Source organism: Silene latifolia, chromosome 10, assembly GCF_048544455.1.
Source record: "Silene latifolia isolate original U9 population chromosome 10, ASM4854445v1, whole genome shotgun sequence".
NCBI lineage: Eukaryota > Viridiplantae > Streptophyta > Magnoliopsida > Caryophyllales > Caryophyllaceae > Silene > Silene latifolia.
Window position 1 is genome coordinate 9,299,956 of NC_133535.1, and position 16,492 is coordinate 9,316,447.

Genomic DNA, 16,492 nt, shown 5'->3' on the forward strand with positions numbered 1-16,492 from the left:
CCTTATATATCTCTTCAACTAATTCAAGATACGTCATCTTTGTACTACTAAAATAAAACATTGATTCCCTTCTCTATAAGATACACATCCATTTTGCTCCAACACTTCTGATATGCTATGTCGCACACTTAATCAAAGATAAATTTCCTAAACACAAATAAATGTAGTAATAGGGGTCGAACCACAAGGAGACGAGAGTTTTCTAAATAAGTTGCTATGGATTGAATTCTATCGAGGTCGGTTTATCGGTTGTTGGTTGGTTATGCAAATAAAATGAAAACAATAATAAAGAAAGCGTCTAGGGAAATCGGGTCACACATGCAAATTACTAATTAGTCATGTTAATTTAAAAATGCATTGATAATGATAAATTGCTTAGGCTAAAGACACCCACCTCTAGATATTAGTGTCAACCATAGATCGGATCCTAGAGAACTCTCGTTATGACTAGGTCATCCTACTACACATGCTTAGTCTAATTCAATTCTGTGCCTCTCGACTTATAGAATGAATTAACAAACTTAATCCACGATTACGACCAATAGCCAAAGATTAAACAATATAATGTAAACATGTTATAGAAACTATTTTAATATCGTGACATCTCATTTAACAATTGTGGTTATTATTTAGCATGACTCCCTTAATCCCTAGACTAAGGAAATTACTCGGACATAATGTAAATTATCTAATGACAAATGAATAATAAAAGTAATGCAATAAATGAAATTACCTTGATAATGGAAGAACTTGCAAATAAGAATAAGGAATGAAATGTAAATAACTTGTAATGGAAATTGAATTATAACTTGAATTGTTTAAAGGAAATGTAAACAACATAAAAACTAAACTAATCTAAACTAACCTAATGACTAAAACTAATCTAAAATTTAGAGGATTTTGTGAACTATAACATGATGGGAATTGTGTAAAATTAGATGCCTAAATGTGTGAGATTAACACCCCTTATATAGGAAATAAGGGGCAAAGAAACGTAAAGAATCCTATGCAAGGATAACCCCGATCGGGGTCACCGTCATGGTGATCTCGGTTTCTCCTTAGTTCCTTGGTTAAATGCTTTGTGGAATCCTAAGGAATGTCTTTACTCCTCTTAATTCCTCCGGTTTAATGCATGAAAGGTATCCCATTTAGCATCTCTAAGCTTGCTTGTTCACATCTTCCATTTGGGCTTTTGTTCTTTTATCATTTTCCAATTTTTATTCATTAGCCCAAGTTTGGTCACTTTATGCTCGAGATTTAAATTTCTTCCCAAAATGCCCTTCCATGATCATGTCTTGCTCCACTTAGCTTCACTTAGCTCAATTCTTGCTTATTTGACGGAAAAAGCTACTAAAAACTTAATTACCTACAAAATGTAACAAATACATGTAAGAATACCTAGAACACGTAAGTAGCTCACTAAAACACTAGTATTAGTGCAATAACAAATAAAGTTGAGCTAAAAATAGGGGGTAAAAGCATACTAAATTGGACACATCAACTTCTCCATCTCAATAACAAATAAGAGGAAAATCACAAATTTCCATTCTATATAAGAAAATTGAACAAATTTAGTATAAATCAACTAACTATAACCTAATTTCCCCAAAATACATAACTAAACAACAATTAACATGCATAAATCGTTCATCTTAATTAGGGTTTCAAAATTTGGGGGTTTTTTAGACAAGCTTAAATTAACATGTATGAGTTGTAGATCTAAGCACAAAACAGTATAATTACCAACAATGAAAACAAAATAAACTAAAGCTACCATCAAAAGATGTAATTAAACAAGTTAAAAGAAATTAAATTACCTTGCTAATTAGATAGTATTTTTTAATTTGAAAAGCAATGCCAACACTACGCCGAAGATTCGCAGGAGAGGAGAGATGGGTGAGGAAAGATGAGAGAGGTGAAGTGAGTTGTGTCGCACTTAGGGTGCTTGTGAGAAGAGATGGAGGATGCTTTCTAATTGATAGTGAAAAGTGACGAAAAATTGACTGAAATGTAAAAAAAAAAAAGATTATGCAAAGACACGCCATTCGTATTGGCGTGTTTCGCTTAATAAACCCGCCATTGGGTATGGCGTGTTTTGGTTGTATCATTTAGTCCAGCAACTGGATTGCTGGGACTTCCTACTAAAAATAGACACGCCATTGGGTATGGCGTGTTTGACCCCTTAGACACGCCATTTGTAATGGCGTGTTTGTACCGTATCATAGGCTCGACAAAATCGAGGCTACGTGGACATCATTTCGACAAATATTTTCAAAACCGACCCAAAACGACAATTATTTTATTTTTGAGCGTTATTTCAAAAACGGATTCTTTGTTTTCATGATTTCTCATTTATTTTTTATATTTATCAATGATCATCTTAACCAGATATTTATCATACTTTTATCGAAATTTAAATTATCCCAAAATAATGGCATTAGTGAAAGCGTGTAAAGAAAGACTTCAGTCGTCTCACAACCGATCATGCATTTCATTTTATTTTCCCTTTATTTTCAAGTCTTTTTTCCCCTGACCGATCACCATTTTTGTTGATAACGATGGTTTAAGGGTAGCAGAGTGGCAATTGGGGCGTGGATTGCTGGGCCATTCTAGTTTTAACACAAAGTGAGCTTGATTACAATTTTTAAAAAAAAAAAACATATATAAGGGCTATATATGCTTCGATAGTTCGATCAAAAAACCCAGTTGACCGCCCGGCTAGCGCGTCCCATCGTTACGCCGTTATAACTTAATGCTTACTTCAACATGTTTGACTTATTTATTTATTTTTAAATTTTGAAGTATAAATAGAAAAATTAATATAATAAAATTTACGAAGTTATCCAAATATACAATTTATATCGTATGAAAAACCGAATCTATGAGCAAACTTTTGGGCCAAAATTAGCTGGCTTAGTTAACAGGCTACAACAACACGGCAAATCACCATATCAACACGCGACGCCTGATATTGCGCCCGATTTTTTTTTTTCCGTAAAACACAATACGATAGCCTAACAAAATTGGGCCAAATAAGACCATTTTTTTGTATTAGGCACACAAATACGACCAATTTTATCACCTTTTTGTAAAACCGTCTCACAAAAGACTACTGGGACTCCAGCAGTCACAAGTTTTCAAAAGCAATTCAATACAATTATTTGTGAGGTCAGAATTCGCATCAATTTTTATATTAGCTTTTGTTCATCATACTCGTCGTCCAATTTTTTGTGGCCGAGGTAACTCGGTGGTGGGCTGAGAATCTCAATTCAATTATGTATCACCATCTCTTCAAAATTAAATTAAAATTACATAATAATGTGTATGCTTTTTTTTTTCCCAATTTATGCACACTGTTCTAAGAAACAAAACATGATTTGATTGATAAAGATGGGTTTTTTTGTACCTTATTCAGTGGAATAAATCAATCATTTTAACAAAAATCTCACTTACCCAGATGCCCATTTGCTTATTTTGTACCAATTTTCAATTTTAGAAGGTAAAGTTTGTGTTTTTGTAATTTTCTTTGTTGATTTTTGTTAATTTAATTGTTTTTATGTGTATATTGTAGAGAATATGAAGCTGTTTATCAGGTTAATCTTGTTAATTACTTGATTTTAATGGGTAATTTGTGATTTTGGTTTTTGTTTAGCTGTTTTTTATGATTTATTGTTACTACATTTGATAGTATTTGATATGAATTTGAGCTTAAGACGGATAGTGCCGTCTTAAAGGAGACTTAACTGGAATTTGAGAGTTACTGCATGTGATGTTTGTTAATTGAGGCTGTGACTATTTGTATGTGGATTTGATAGTTGAGAAGCATTTTGTTAGGAGAGAATTTTTTGGGTACAGACTACGTCACCGTACTCCCCAACCAATGAGAACATTTGAATTGGTAATACTTTCCATAAATAACGAAACATAATCTAAGTGAAATAAAAATGTCGTATTCTCATTGGTTAGGGTGTACGGTTGTATGGTACACTGGGTTAGCTGGGTGTACCTTAGGATGTTTCTTTGTTAGGAATTATGTAATGGGAAGTAACTGAATTTAGGTATTGCATGCTTTCATTGATAGAACCCAGTTGGGATTGGTTTTCTACTCTTCTTGTCACCCCTTTTCTTGGCTAATTATCTATTAAGCGCAAATCGGGTAAATGGAATGATTCTTAGGTAACAGAAATGAAGTTTTACCATCTTGGAGTGTCATTAGTTTTGGAACAATCAAGATAGTTGGTAATTTCATTCTTTATAGTGGACGATAGGAAGGCGAGTTGCCAAATCTGTGGAGACTTTTACTCCAGATGTATTGGTTGATGACTGTAAAACCCACGTATGACAAATTTATCAAGAGTGGGGTTTGAGGTATCAACCAGTCTACACCTCTTTCGTGATGCCTAAACATTTTTCCTGATATCGAGATTGGACCAAACACCACCTGATTTATGTTAGGAGGTGAGAGTGACTGAATGTGCTATATAGCTGAACTTGATGTAGATTCATTTGCACTTGTCATTTATCTTGTATAATGGGCTTACTTAGAAGCTGCATGACCATAAACAAAACCAAACAAAACTGGGTAATCCTGCTCACTCTTGCTAGAGCCTAGCGGCTGCTGTTGATGTGATCCCAGATAATACAATTGCCTTTTTGGTGTCTAGAAATATTCTGTTTTGTATGTTTATTGGATCGTTTGGCTTCTGAGCGGGAATTGTTTTCTTTTTTTTGATTCTTTTCTTTTGTACTCAAATATTGACTTGTTTTGGCAGAACTTCCGTGGCTCTGTTGTGCAAACCGTGACTATTTGCGTAGTGCTTCTGATAGTGTTGAGAGATGAAGACGGATGGTTCGAATTTGCCATTGAAGCAGGATGGTCGCCCTGTGTTTAATCCGCCAGGTGATTACGAATCAATGGTAGAAAGATTAAAGGGAACTCAAGGGAGTAATAGTGTGGACCATTATGGATTATCCCTATCAGGACTTGAGCCACGGTCCTCAAGCCCTCAGTCATCTGAGCGACCAGCTTCACTCATGAGAGAATTACGGGTTGAAAAATACAAGGACCCTGTCTTGGATATGACTGAAATTCCAAATGATAAAGATATTTCGAGGAGGGGACTCTGGCCCCACTTATATCAGCTGTCAGGTGGTATTAAGTTCAAAGGTGGTGCTGCAGATCCACTTTTAAGAGCAAAGGATAAGCTCATGGGTAGTGTTAAAGAGACTTCTCGAAAGGAGGATGTCAACTCATGGCACTTTCGGCAATTGAAGAGCAACCATACTGATGAACGAGGCAGAGTATGCATAGATGCTATGGATGGAAATATTCCCAATTCTGAGAGTGCATTGCTCCCTCAAGATGCTAGGATGAAGATTTTATCCAAGTCAAGTTTTTCTCAATTTTTTGGGAAGAAAACACCAAAGGGTAAAGGTGTTATGCATGGTGATGTAGAGGATAAGACTCAACATGACAATGGTGGTACTTGTCAAAGTGATGGGAAGTCGTCTTCTTTTGTAGGCATGGGTCCTGATGTTCAAGTGAAACTTTTGCAACGTCGCAGTGTTGTTGAATTAAATCTTAATTGTGATGGAATTAACTTGAGAGAATGGCTTAAACTTGGGAATTTCATGAAGTACAAAGTTGAGCGCCTTCAAGTTTTCTGCCAAATTGCAGAGTTGGTTAGTTTGGCTCACTCTCAAGGAATTGTCCTGCAACATTTGCGGCCATCATTCTTTATTCTAACACCTTCAAATCAGTTAAAGTATATTGGGTCGTCATCCAGGACAGATGTGGATATTCCTGTGCCTCTGGCTAGGGGTAAGAAGAGGCCGCCAGAAGAAGACATCAAAGCTTTACGCAATTTTAACGTGAAGCAACCGAAACTCGTCACAGACGTGAAGTTTCAGAATCCATCTCCAACCACCTCGATTGGGGGGTCTAGGTCTCTCACATTTCAAGATACTAATCATGATATCGGTTGTTCATATAGCTCTGATAATACTGAGAATAGGGTTTTAAGTATGTCTAGCTGTCAAACTACGGTCTTGGAGAAGTCTCTTGTTTCAAACCTTCAGCTCGAAGAAAAGTGGTATGCTTGTCCAGAGTGCCCTGATGGAAATGTTACCAAACCTTCGTCGAATATTTATAGTCTCGGGGTGCTACTTTTTGAGGTGAGCATACAAAATTAGTATTATGCAGCTTGTTTACGTGTTTTTGTGTGATGTTATAAAGCTACTGTACTTGCAAGGCTACGGTAGCTTCGTTTTCCTTATCAAATTAACATTTTGCGGACTATACTGGAAGGATATTGAAGTGATTCCCTAGAGTCTTGATGGAATCCTTGACATAGTGAGACTTACCTTGGCTTTTTAATTTCCCCCGACACGTGAGATTCTCCTCTATTGGTAATAACTTTAGTAAGCACATATGGCCTATGGGACCTACCTACACTTCAAGAGGAAGTAGAGAAAATCTGTTTATTTTTCCTGACCTTTTCTTTTTCTATTGTCACCAGAAAAATGTAATCATACGAACTGTCGAATGGGAAATAATTACCATTATGAGAACAGTAGCCGAATTATGATTGTTTAGAACCTCGTTAAAATGTACGAGATTTTTTCAACTTCAAACTCATTATTGTTTCTCTCTTAACTTCCTTAGCACATGCACTCCAGCCAAATTGTGGTCATCAAAGTTGCATTATAATCTTATAATATTCGTGCCTTACGGTTTTTGAGATTTCTAATGAATACTCATTTTGTTCAACAGCTGCTCTGCTCGTCTGATTCATTGGCTCATTCTGCTGCAATGTTTGACATGCATCATCGAATACTACCACCGTTTATTTTGTCTGAAAGCCCTAAAGAAGCTGGGTTCTGTCTGTGGCTTATACATCCTGATCCATCATCACGTCCAACGATAAGGTAGCTTAAGATGTGCCATTCATACTATTATTTTGACAAAATTATGCTTTGAGATTGATGCATCCTAGTCTAAAATTCCTATATTTGGGTACAATTTTGATTTCCTGCTACCAGACTGGTTCTGGAAGTATGAACCTATATTGCAACAGTGAAACAATGACCCACAAAAGAGGAATTACGAGTGAAATTTTAAGCCCAAAGTCATATGTTATGGAAATGCTATAGCTTGATCCCAAACAATTTTGGGCCGCTAAACGATTCTAATGGGTAATTTTGTTGTTACTATTCCCCACCCAAAGCCTAAAGTCATCTTAGAATATAGGAAAAGAACAGGACACTATACGCCGGAAGTCGTGGCCTAGGGTTCTGAGTTGACAACTACAGCTTTATGATCTAAATAGACAACGAATTTTTAGAATGAATGATAAATATTACAGACATCAAAATCTATAACCTAGGCACAGATCAAACAAATCAAATTCTGTTGGTAGTCTATTCTACCTGTAATGACCTAGTCCACTCGCTAGGGAGCAGCAAGAAAAGCTATAAAACCTATGCTGGTTTGAGGATACAACCAAATATGTAGTCAAAGCCTAGATCATGCAATTTCCAATTTTTTTCCTTTTTAGTTCTATTATTACATCACTCCATTGCCACAATATTATTGCTAGTTTTAACTCCATTACATTTTTTCCCTCTTTAAAATCCAAGAAAGGTATTATTGCACAAATTTTATTTTGGAAAAGAAAAAAATTGCTTGCAAAAATAGTGTGCCTACTGTCTATTAGGCCGCTCCTTCACATCACACCTGACACCTCATTGCCATGGGCCCTGAGTGTGCTTCATGCTTTTTAGAACTACGTTTCATGATAAGAAGTGCAACCAGTTTTTTTGTTAGCCTTTTTTGCGTTATTCCTTCATCATCCATAACCAAATAACAGCGAGTCTTGTGATCCGTGAGAATGGGCATTATAACAATCTCTGAAAATTGATACCTGTGTAACAGGGAAATCTTGCTATCTGATCTGTTCCAAGGATTTCGAGAGTCGCAATCGACTGACAACTCAACAGTAACTGGGAATGATGACGAAATGGGAGAGTCGGAAATCCTGCTTGATTTTATAGTTTCTTCAAAAGAGAAGAAGGAGGCTCATGCAGTGAAGTTAATTCAAGACATTAGATGCATAGAGGCTGACATAAAAGGACTAGAGGCAAAGACTTCTTCCTCTCCATCTCAAGCTCATGCAAAAAGGGACAGCAGTCTTCAAGGATTTATAAAGACGGTTTCTCGGTCGGGTAGGAATGAGGCTAGATTAATAACAGAAATGTCTCAGCTTGAAAAGGCTTACTTTTCAATGCGATCCCAAACTACTACAACAACTGCCGATGGCCGGGGTGATAAAGATTTGCTGAAAAACAGAGAAAGCTCATCTCAGGTACAAACTCAAAGTGAATTGGTCGGCTTGAAACAGAAGTCTGCTAATGGGCTGGATTCGTTCTTTGAAGGTTTATGTAAATTTACTTGCTTTAGTAAATTTGAGTTACGTGGAACTCTGAGGAATGGTGATCTACTGAATTCTCCCAATGTTATATGTTCCCTGAGCTTTGATCGTGATGAAGAATACATTGCAGTTGCCGGAGCATCGAAAACTATCAAAATATTTGAGTTTGCTTCCCTTCTAAATGACAGTATAAATATCCACTATCCTGTGATTGAGGTGGGAAATAAATCCAAGCTTAGCTGTGTCTCCTGGAACAGCTACATCAAGAACTATATGGCTTCAACTGATTACGATGGTGTCGTCCAGGTTGGTATCTCTTGATCACAGACTTTTATGTTTAAACTTGCGGAGCTGCTGCATTTTCCAAGCTACTTACCTAATTGGTAATTACTCCGTAGAAAGCTGTTTTTGGGAGTCTTTGAGGCTTTTCTATTTTTGTTGTTGGTTTGAAGCCCTATGTCATTTGTAGTTGATAATATGAAAAGCTCGATAGTTATGTGTTTATAACATCAATTATGATAGCCTTCAAACCACGCACGACACATGTTTACCACCCAATTGACCAGGGTGCATTGGTGCGAGACTTTGGTTCAGGAGGGCATAATTGCAGGCCAATTGTTCCCGCAAAAGTCTATGAGCTAATTATTGCTTCATGCTTTAAAAGTTTAATCCATTGAGTCAACCCATATGGTTATTGTGAAATTTGTGATAACTTGAAGTGGTAATGCTTATTTATGATCTCAACTCTCAACCCATATACACTGTTGCATTCATGGAAATTGTTTTCTAAGTTCTTATGTTATGTTGGAATGAAATACAGGTGTGGGATGCGAGTACTGGTGTTGGATTTTCTCAGCATATGGAACACCAGAAGAGGGCTTGGTCAGTTGACTTCTCTCGAATTGACCCTACCAAGTTTGCCACTGGAAGTGATGATTGTTCTGTGAAACTCTGGTGCACTAATGAAGTATTATAACTTTTCTCTCCCATTCTACATGACTATTTTGATTGTGAATGCAGTGGATGAAATTCTCCATTTGTCATTACGATAAATTATTGATAGTGAGAATTTGTGCAGAAAAGGTCAACTAGTACAATCTGGAGTCCGGCCAATGTTTGCTGCGTGCAGTATTCTCCTTACTCTTCTCATCTTTTGGCATTTGGGTCAGCTGATCACAAAATATATGGCTATGATCTTCGGTACACTAGAAACCCTTGGTGTACATTAGCTGGTCATGAGAAGACAGTCAGTTACGTCAAATTCGTAGATTCGGAAACACTTGTTTCTGCCTCAACAGACAATACTTTAAAGCTTTGGGATCTCAGTAAAACAAACATGTCTGGAATATCCGCAGATGCTTGCCGTCTAACCTTTACCGGTCACTCAAATAAGAAGGTTTCTTTGCGGATCTCTTTCTGATCTTTTTGGATTGCCAAAACCACTTCTATAATCTCACTTTTGTAATTCTTTTGTGGTCAGCATTTTGTCGGCTTGTCTGCTCAGGATGGATACATAGCATGCGGTTCAGAAAGCAATGAGGTATGATAGTCTTAAAATCTGGTTTTTTTTAACTTAATCAAACATCACTGAATTCCTTTGTAAATTGTATTTGTGTAAGAGTATTTATATAAGACATTGCTGCTTGGGACTTCGTGGAATACCTAAAAATTGTTCATCTGAAAATTTCAGTGATTATTTTATAAAACAGTAGATTTGGAGGGGGGAAAATTACACCAAATTAGGCAAAATGCATGGAAAATTTTTATTCGACAATGTACCTTGACCGCATTTCTAACACATGGATATGCGTCTGGTTTTAGTACATGTGAACAACATGCAGAGACAATCTTAGATTATGGTAACTGATTTAACAACTTCTGTTGCTTTTTTGGTGCCTTTGAGTCATACCAGTATGAATATATGATGAGATTTTCTCTGCTTGCTTTGTTAACCAATCTCCAGAAAAGGGTAGTCCATAGGTGTTACTGTTCTGGAGATGATTGACTTAACTCCCATTTCGCTGTACTCCCTTTGTCCCAAGCCTATAGTGTAAGATTACTCTTAGATCGATTTTTTATATAAGCACATGCAATTGGAGTAGGGAATCACACTCATTCTCCACCACACAAAACGGGGTGAGAGGGGGGGGGGGGGGGTACTTTCCTTGGAAAATATTTTTCTTTTTATATATTATAAAACGAAGCTGACAGCGTTAAGTCTGTTATTGTTTCAGGTTTTTACGTACTATAGATCTCTGCCAATGCCAATCACCTCTTACAAATTTAGTCCTGTTGGTCCTATTTCTCAGCATGATGCTGGAGATGACAGTGGACAGTTTGTCTCTAGTGTTTGTTGGAGAAGCAAGTCAAACATGGTTCTTGCAGCTAACTCAGGTGGAAGCATAAGGTTGTTGCAGATGGTTTAATTTAACGTGAATTAGAGGTCTAGCCCTGTGATCAATGATGATGTATCCCGCTAAAAATCTATTGTCTCGAATAGTACCTGCTTGGCAGCCTGCAGTATGCACGGATACGTTGCAATCAAAGAAGACGTTCTTGAAGAGCAATTGAAGTAGGAAGGTTTGGAGAAATATTGAAAACCAACTCAAAAGGTTACACTGTTACACTGAAAAATGAACTCAGAAAACTACGAATGAGAATGATTTAAAAAGTGGAAAAATCAAGAATTTTGAGCTTGGATGCTGCAGCTGCTCAGCCGAATAAAGAGCTGGGAGTGGGAATGTGAACTAGAATTGGCTCTTTTAGCTGTCGACAGGACACAGGATGATGAAGACACCTGATGACATGAGTATGGTTTGCTGCAAGGTTCCATGACTTTCTAGTCTTGTCTCCGATACTTGCTTTGGTGTTGTGTGTGGTCAGTATTACATGGGTTATGGTTCGGTATTCAAGGAACGGGTTCAAGTTCGTAAATGCTACTGGGTTCTAGTTAAAAGCACCATGTAGGCCTAGTTTACTTACAAACTCCTTCCAGGACAGACGATTTGGTTTGAGATCCAAACCCCAATTCATGCAACTACGGTGACGGTGTACTTATTGTTGCAACGACATAATTCTCAGTGCCTCCTCTCCCACCCTCCTCTGTGCCATTATCAGCGGTTTTAGCAAAGAATTCGTCATGACCGAGTTGGGTGAACTTCACTAATTTCATGAAGTTTCAGTCACTTAAAATTTGGCAGGGCTCTTTCTGGCAGTAAACTGTAAATATATGGTAGAAATTCGAGAACGGCGAAGATGGGCTATTGAAATCCACTTCCGTTGGCACTCGTACTAAACTACATGGCAAATCTGGCGCCACTTTTGATAATCCTCCCGAAATATCAATGGTACGTCAAGCCATGGTCTTCAAATCCACAAGTCGCTTCGTCTTCACTTGTCGCGTTCTCCAGTGCTGACTAGGCCGATTGCCTCCACACCTGTCGCTCCACATCTGGGTTGTGTATATCTCATATCTGGGCGATAACCTCATTTCTTGGTTGGCGGAATACGCCTTGTCGTCCAAATGCAGATGCTGTACATCACATTGTTGCCAAAACATGCTGGCTTCATGCACTCCTTCACAAACTCAGTCGTCCAGTGATGAGCGCCACTCTAGTTTTTTCAATAATATGAGTGCGGTCCACTTGTCAACTCTTCATGTACATCAACATATCAAGTACATTGAAATAGGCATCCGTTTTGTACAAGAAAACCAACTCGGCCAGGTCCGTGTCTTGCTCGTCCCTTCGTTTCTTCAATATGCTGATATTTTCCGGGAGAGTCTCCCTACTCTATTCTTCCAAGAGTTCGATCCATTATTTTTATTTGTTCGTCTCCTGCCAATACTGCAGGGGTGTGTCAAGACACAATATTTGTATGTTTCTTTATATATTGTGTATAGTTACTGTATTTATGATCATTGTAATCCCCTAGAATATTCTGTGATCCTTTGTACCCTGTTTATATACATGATGATAATACCAGTCCATTCCTTGAAGGTTTTATATTCTTACATTCTCCGGAAGTTCCCTTATATTCTTCTAAAATTAATTAAAACTAGGACTAGAAATCCATGAACCTCGAAAACACAAGATATCACTGTGGGGGAGAGAGAAGCTATAAGACATGATTACTTGAAAAGAAGTATAGTACATGACAGGTTATTAGTCAAGTTTACGGCGAATTGACAGAACTTAATAGTTGTGTTTACATTCAAGTACGACAGATTGTAGTTTTATCTTAGGACTTCAAGTGTAGAGCTCCTGCTTTCAACGTCACAGGCCCTTGGGAATCTGCAATCGTACAAGCAGAGTAAGTGTACTGTTAGCAGAAACTTTCTAATCAAATCGAAACTGTTATATTTTTTGTTACTCAAGTCACAAGTATGATTTGTCTAATGATATACCTCTTACAGGAAGATTCGTCTCTTACTAGCATTGAGAAGGCTGTCTCTTGCTGATTGAAGTCTGCTTATGGCATCGGTTATTTCCATTCGATCATGTGGCAAATGGTGGGAGCATGACACTCCTATGCTAATCACAGAAACAATGCATTCCACTCTTCGTTGAAGCTCATCTTTATTTGCTCGTGTGTCATCGGGTTCTTCAGTGAGATTGTTTTTTTCAGGTAATGGATCTACAATTTGTAAGACTTGTTCAGGTAATGTTGCTTCTGCATACATACGAAGGTTGTCGTCTTCCTTGAACATGTTGTCTGTTGGACTCTTCCCTGTCATAAGCTCAAGTAGCAAGATGCCATAGCTATAAATGTCGCCATCTTTAGACGCTTTGCTTCCGAGGCCATACTCTAACATGTGAACCCATTGACAATGCTTAGACACATAAATGCAGAAAAAACTGGCTTTATAGATAGACAAGTTATAGAATACTTTAGACTGTCCGGATTTTATGTTTTGCCCTTCCTTTTCTCCGTCTTCTTTAGATTACTATTCACTATGAATATATGATAGAGAGGCAAGCTGACTAACAGTGCATATCAACAGTCGTCTACTTTAGTAAGCTTAAATTACATAAACCATTTTAACATCAGGTCCAGGGGCTGACTGAGTTTTTGCATCGGTCTTTTGATAATAATTTTGTTACGTGCTGTTTGTCAGTCTAATTTTAAAATGGAGTCAAAATATTATTACCAGGAGCAGCGTAGCCTATCGTGCCTCTGATTCCAGTTGTGCTACTTTGATTCAGATGTTGTGGTTGAGTAAGAAACCGTGCTAATCCAAAATCCCCGACATGAGCGACCATATCATCATCGAGCAATATGTTGCTTGGTTTCAAGTCACAGTGCACAATTGGAATTTCACACTCATGGTGGAGATAGTTGAGTGCATAGGCTACATCAATCGCTATATCCACCCGTTGAGATAGGCTCATGTTTCCATGCACTCCATGTAACCATCTGTCTAAACTCCCATTGGGCATGAACTCATATACTAGTGCTTTAAAATCATTTCTCTGAAAGTCAATACTAGAACAAGCTGTTATGATGCCTACCAGATTCCGGTGACGGATATTCCTTAATGTTTTGCACTCTGACATGAAGCTCTTTGATGCACCACTGTGTTGCAGGTTGAGAACTTTCACAGCAACCGTCCTTCCATCCAAAATCCCCTTGAACACTGATCCAAAAGACCCTTTCCCAAGTAGGTTCTCTGAAGAAAAACCAGCTGTCGCTTTGAGTAACATGTCGTAAGACACTTTCATAATTGCATTCCCCATCACTAAACCTGATAAAAGAGGTTTCTTCTTGTTTTTGATACATGCCAGGTACAGCCCTGCTCCCATGGCCAACGCCGCAATAAGTGTACTGACTACGGGAATTATCAACTTAAGGGCATGAGGCATTGTTCTTTTTTTCCTTTTTATGCTTTCACTGTGAATGCACTTGGGTAAATGCAGCTGTTTAATCCCTCCACAAAGCCTACTATTGCCAGCAACAAAAAACGCACTTCCATTTGCAAATACTGAATTTGTTGGAACACTTCCCTCAAAATCGTTGTATGACAAGTTTAGGTAATATAATGTGGGAATTTTAGAGAAGAAGGGTGGTATTGGGCCAGACAAATTGTTTTGAGAAAGGTCAATTTCTTGCAGGCTAGACAAAGAAGCAAAGGGTGAAGGAATATTTCCGTAGAAGGAATTTCCATCCATATACAAGTATTGAAGGTCAGAACAGTCACCTAAACCGTCTGGAATGACGCCTGAAAACTTATTGTTAGAGAGTATTAAGATGTCTAGGTTATTTTGTTTACTCATTTCCAAAGGTAGGGAGCCTTTCAAATGATTATGAGACAAATCGAGTTCAACAAATGAAGCAGATCCTTCAAATAGCTCATTCCCTAAGGTTCCACTGAGTTCGTTGTATGATAAGTACATGTACAACAAGCTTTTGCAATTTCCGAGGCTTGGAGGTATGCTCCCTTCCAATATATTATTCTGTAGACGAAGACTACTCAAGAATGATAAATTTCCCAATGAGTTTGGAATTTTACCTGACAGTCTGTTGGAAAACAAATGAAGTTTTTCTAGAAACTGAAGCTTCCCAATATCATGAGGAAGAGAGCCTGTTAATTGGCAGTTATCCATAGCTAAATTAACTAGGCTGACGAGATTGGTAATGCCTGCAGGAATTGTTCCGCTTATCAGAGTATCTTCGGTGATGAACCATTCCAATGAGGTGGAGAGATTGGCTACAGATTTGGGTAATATTCCTGAAAAATTATTGCTTCCAAAATCTAGGATTGTTAATTGGCTACAGTTAACCAATGTATTTATGAAGTTGATATCACCCGTTAGGTAATTTCCCCGAATAGTTAAATCAAAGAGGTTATAAGAATACCGAAAATCATGAGGAAAGCTTCCAGTAAAACTATTGCCATCAAGTCCAAGAATCTGAAGTGCTGTGAGGTTTTGTATCGTGATTGGAATTGATCCTGAAAAGTTGTTATCTCCAAGGTCTAACCAATACAATTGAGGAACGGTGAAGCCCATATGCTCGGGGAGTTCTCCATGCATTTGGTTGTTAAGAAAATCAAGAGTTGTAAGGGATGAGAGATTGAAAAGGGATGTGGGAATTGTGCCAGAGAGTTTATTCCCTGCAAATCCAAGGAATGACAGGTTTTGCATCCTATCAATGCTACTTGGGATAGTTCCTGTAAATGAGTTGTCAGCAGCAGATACTGCAATTAAGGAGGTAAGGTTTGATATGATGTCGAAAAGAGTGCCAGTAAAATAGTTCTTGTGCACAATAAGGGTTTCTAGCTCCGACAAGGCACTTAATCGTGATGGGAGGTTTCCCCCGAGCTTGTTGTAGCCAAAGGAAATATATCTGAGCCTGCGACAACGTGATATATTGGCTGGAATTTCACCTACAAGTGTGTTATTATTTAGCCGTAGTTCTTCCAGCCTTAATATATGACCGACTTGTTTGGGGATTTCGCCGGATAAACTATTATTATAAAGCTTAATGATTTTCAGGAAGCTCAGATTTCCTATGAAAGGAGAAACAGTTCCTGCCAATCCTTTTGAATTTAGATCCAATACAGTCACTCGATTATGTGTGCGCCCACAAGTAATCCCCTCCCAACTACAATGCGGAATAGAGTCATTCCAAGAACTTAAAACCCCATTCGGATGATCTATAAACCGGTTTTTGATTGCCAGCAATGCGACTCGGTCAGTCTCATTGCCCGGGTGCTCGACACTACCCTGGGCTTCAGTTGCTGCAATATTTTGCACCAGAAATACAAAGATGACAAGAAAAGCTGTTTTCTTTCTCAGTAAAAAGATGAAATTTGAGGGATTATCATGAGTTTGGTGGTGTATGTGTTTCATTCTTGAAACTTGTTAGCAGTTGTTATATCCGTCTTAAACAAGAATTTGTGGTAGTTTTAAATGTGAGTTTCTCTTCAACTCGATATCTCGTTTTTATAAGCATTTTAATTAATCATAGTTTATATCTCTACTGTACATTTCTAAGCCATTCATTCCAAAATGTCTTTGAATATTGACTTTAAAAGAAGTCAGCTCTCTTCACTTAAGTTAGTC

General features: G+C 37.8%; 2 protein-coding genes across 4 annotated transcripts; one reads left to right on the forward strand and one right to left on the reverse strand.

Moving 5' to 3' along the window:
• Window positions 1-2,979: 2,979 nt before the first annotated feature.
• Window positions 2,980-12,441, forward strand: LOC141604988 (protein SUPPRESSOR OF PHYA-105 1-like). Of its 3 annotated transcripts, none has more exons than XM_074423601.1 (8): window positions 2,980-3,168; window positions 4,773-6,174; window positions 6,773-6,927; window positions 7,934-8,735; window positions 9,250-9,396; window positions 9,508-9,825; window positions 9,910-9,969; window positions 10,664-12,441. In XM_074423601.1, the coding sequence occupies exons 2-8, from the start codon at window positions 4,837-4,839 to the stop codon at window positions 10,853-10,855; spliced, it is 3,012 nt and encodes a 1,003-aa protein (XP_074279702.1). In that variant the 5' UTR covers window positions 2,980-3,168; window positions 4,773-4,836; the 3' UTR covers window positions 10,856-12,441. The 3 variants fall into 3 exon arrangements, 2 of the variants coding, with proteins under 2 accessions (XP_074279702.1, XP_074279701.1); XM_074423600.1 differs by having other exon boundaries at window positions 3,133-3,499; XR_012526259.1 differs by having other exon boundaries at window positions 3,151-3,499; window positions 9,513-9,825.
• A 222-nt stretch (window positions 12,442-12,663) lies between these two features.
• Window positions 12,664-16,279, reverse strand: LOC141606993 (uncharacterized). The gene is made up of 3 exons (XM_074426372.1): window positions 13,579-16,279; window positions 12,842-13,235; window positions 12,664-12,721 (listed from the first exon to the last, which is right to left on the reverse strand). Exons 1-3 carry the CDS (start codon window positions 16,277-16,279, stop codon window positions 12,664-12,666), a joined length of 3,153 nt encoding a protein of 1,050 aa, XP_074282473.1.
• Window positions 16,280-16,492: the final 213 nt, after the last annotated feature.

Excerpts from the sequence above, each read along its gene's own strand:
- LOC141604988 (XM_074423601.1), top strand. The coding sequence starts at position 4,837 with ATGAAGACGGATGGTTCGAATTTGCCATTGAAGCAGGATGGTCGCCCT. Across the intron at positions 6,928-7,933 it reads TCATCACGTCCAACGATAAG|GGAAATCTTGCTATCTGATC; the intron begins GTAGCTTAAGAT and ends CCTGTGTAACAG. Across the intron at positions 8,736-9,249 it reads ATTACGATGGTGTCGTCCAG|GTGTGGGATGCGAGTACTGG; the intron begins GTTGGTATCTCT and ends AATGAAATACAG.
- LOC141606993 (XM_074426372.1), bottom strand. The coding sequence starts at position 16,279 with ATGAAACACATACACCACCAAACTCATGATAATCCCTCAAATTTCATC. Across the intron at positions 13,236-13,578 it reads GATAGGCTACGCTGCTCCTG|AGTATGGCCTCGGAAGCAAA; the intron begins GTAATAATATTT and ends TTCACATGTTAG. Across the intron at positions 12,722-12,841 it reads AGTAAGAGACGAATCTTCCT|ATTCCCAAGGGCCTGTGACG; the intron begins GTAAGAGGTATA and ends GTACGATTGCAG.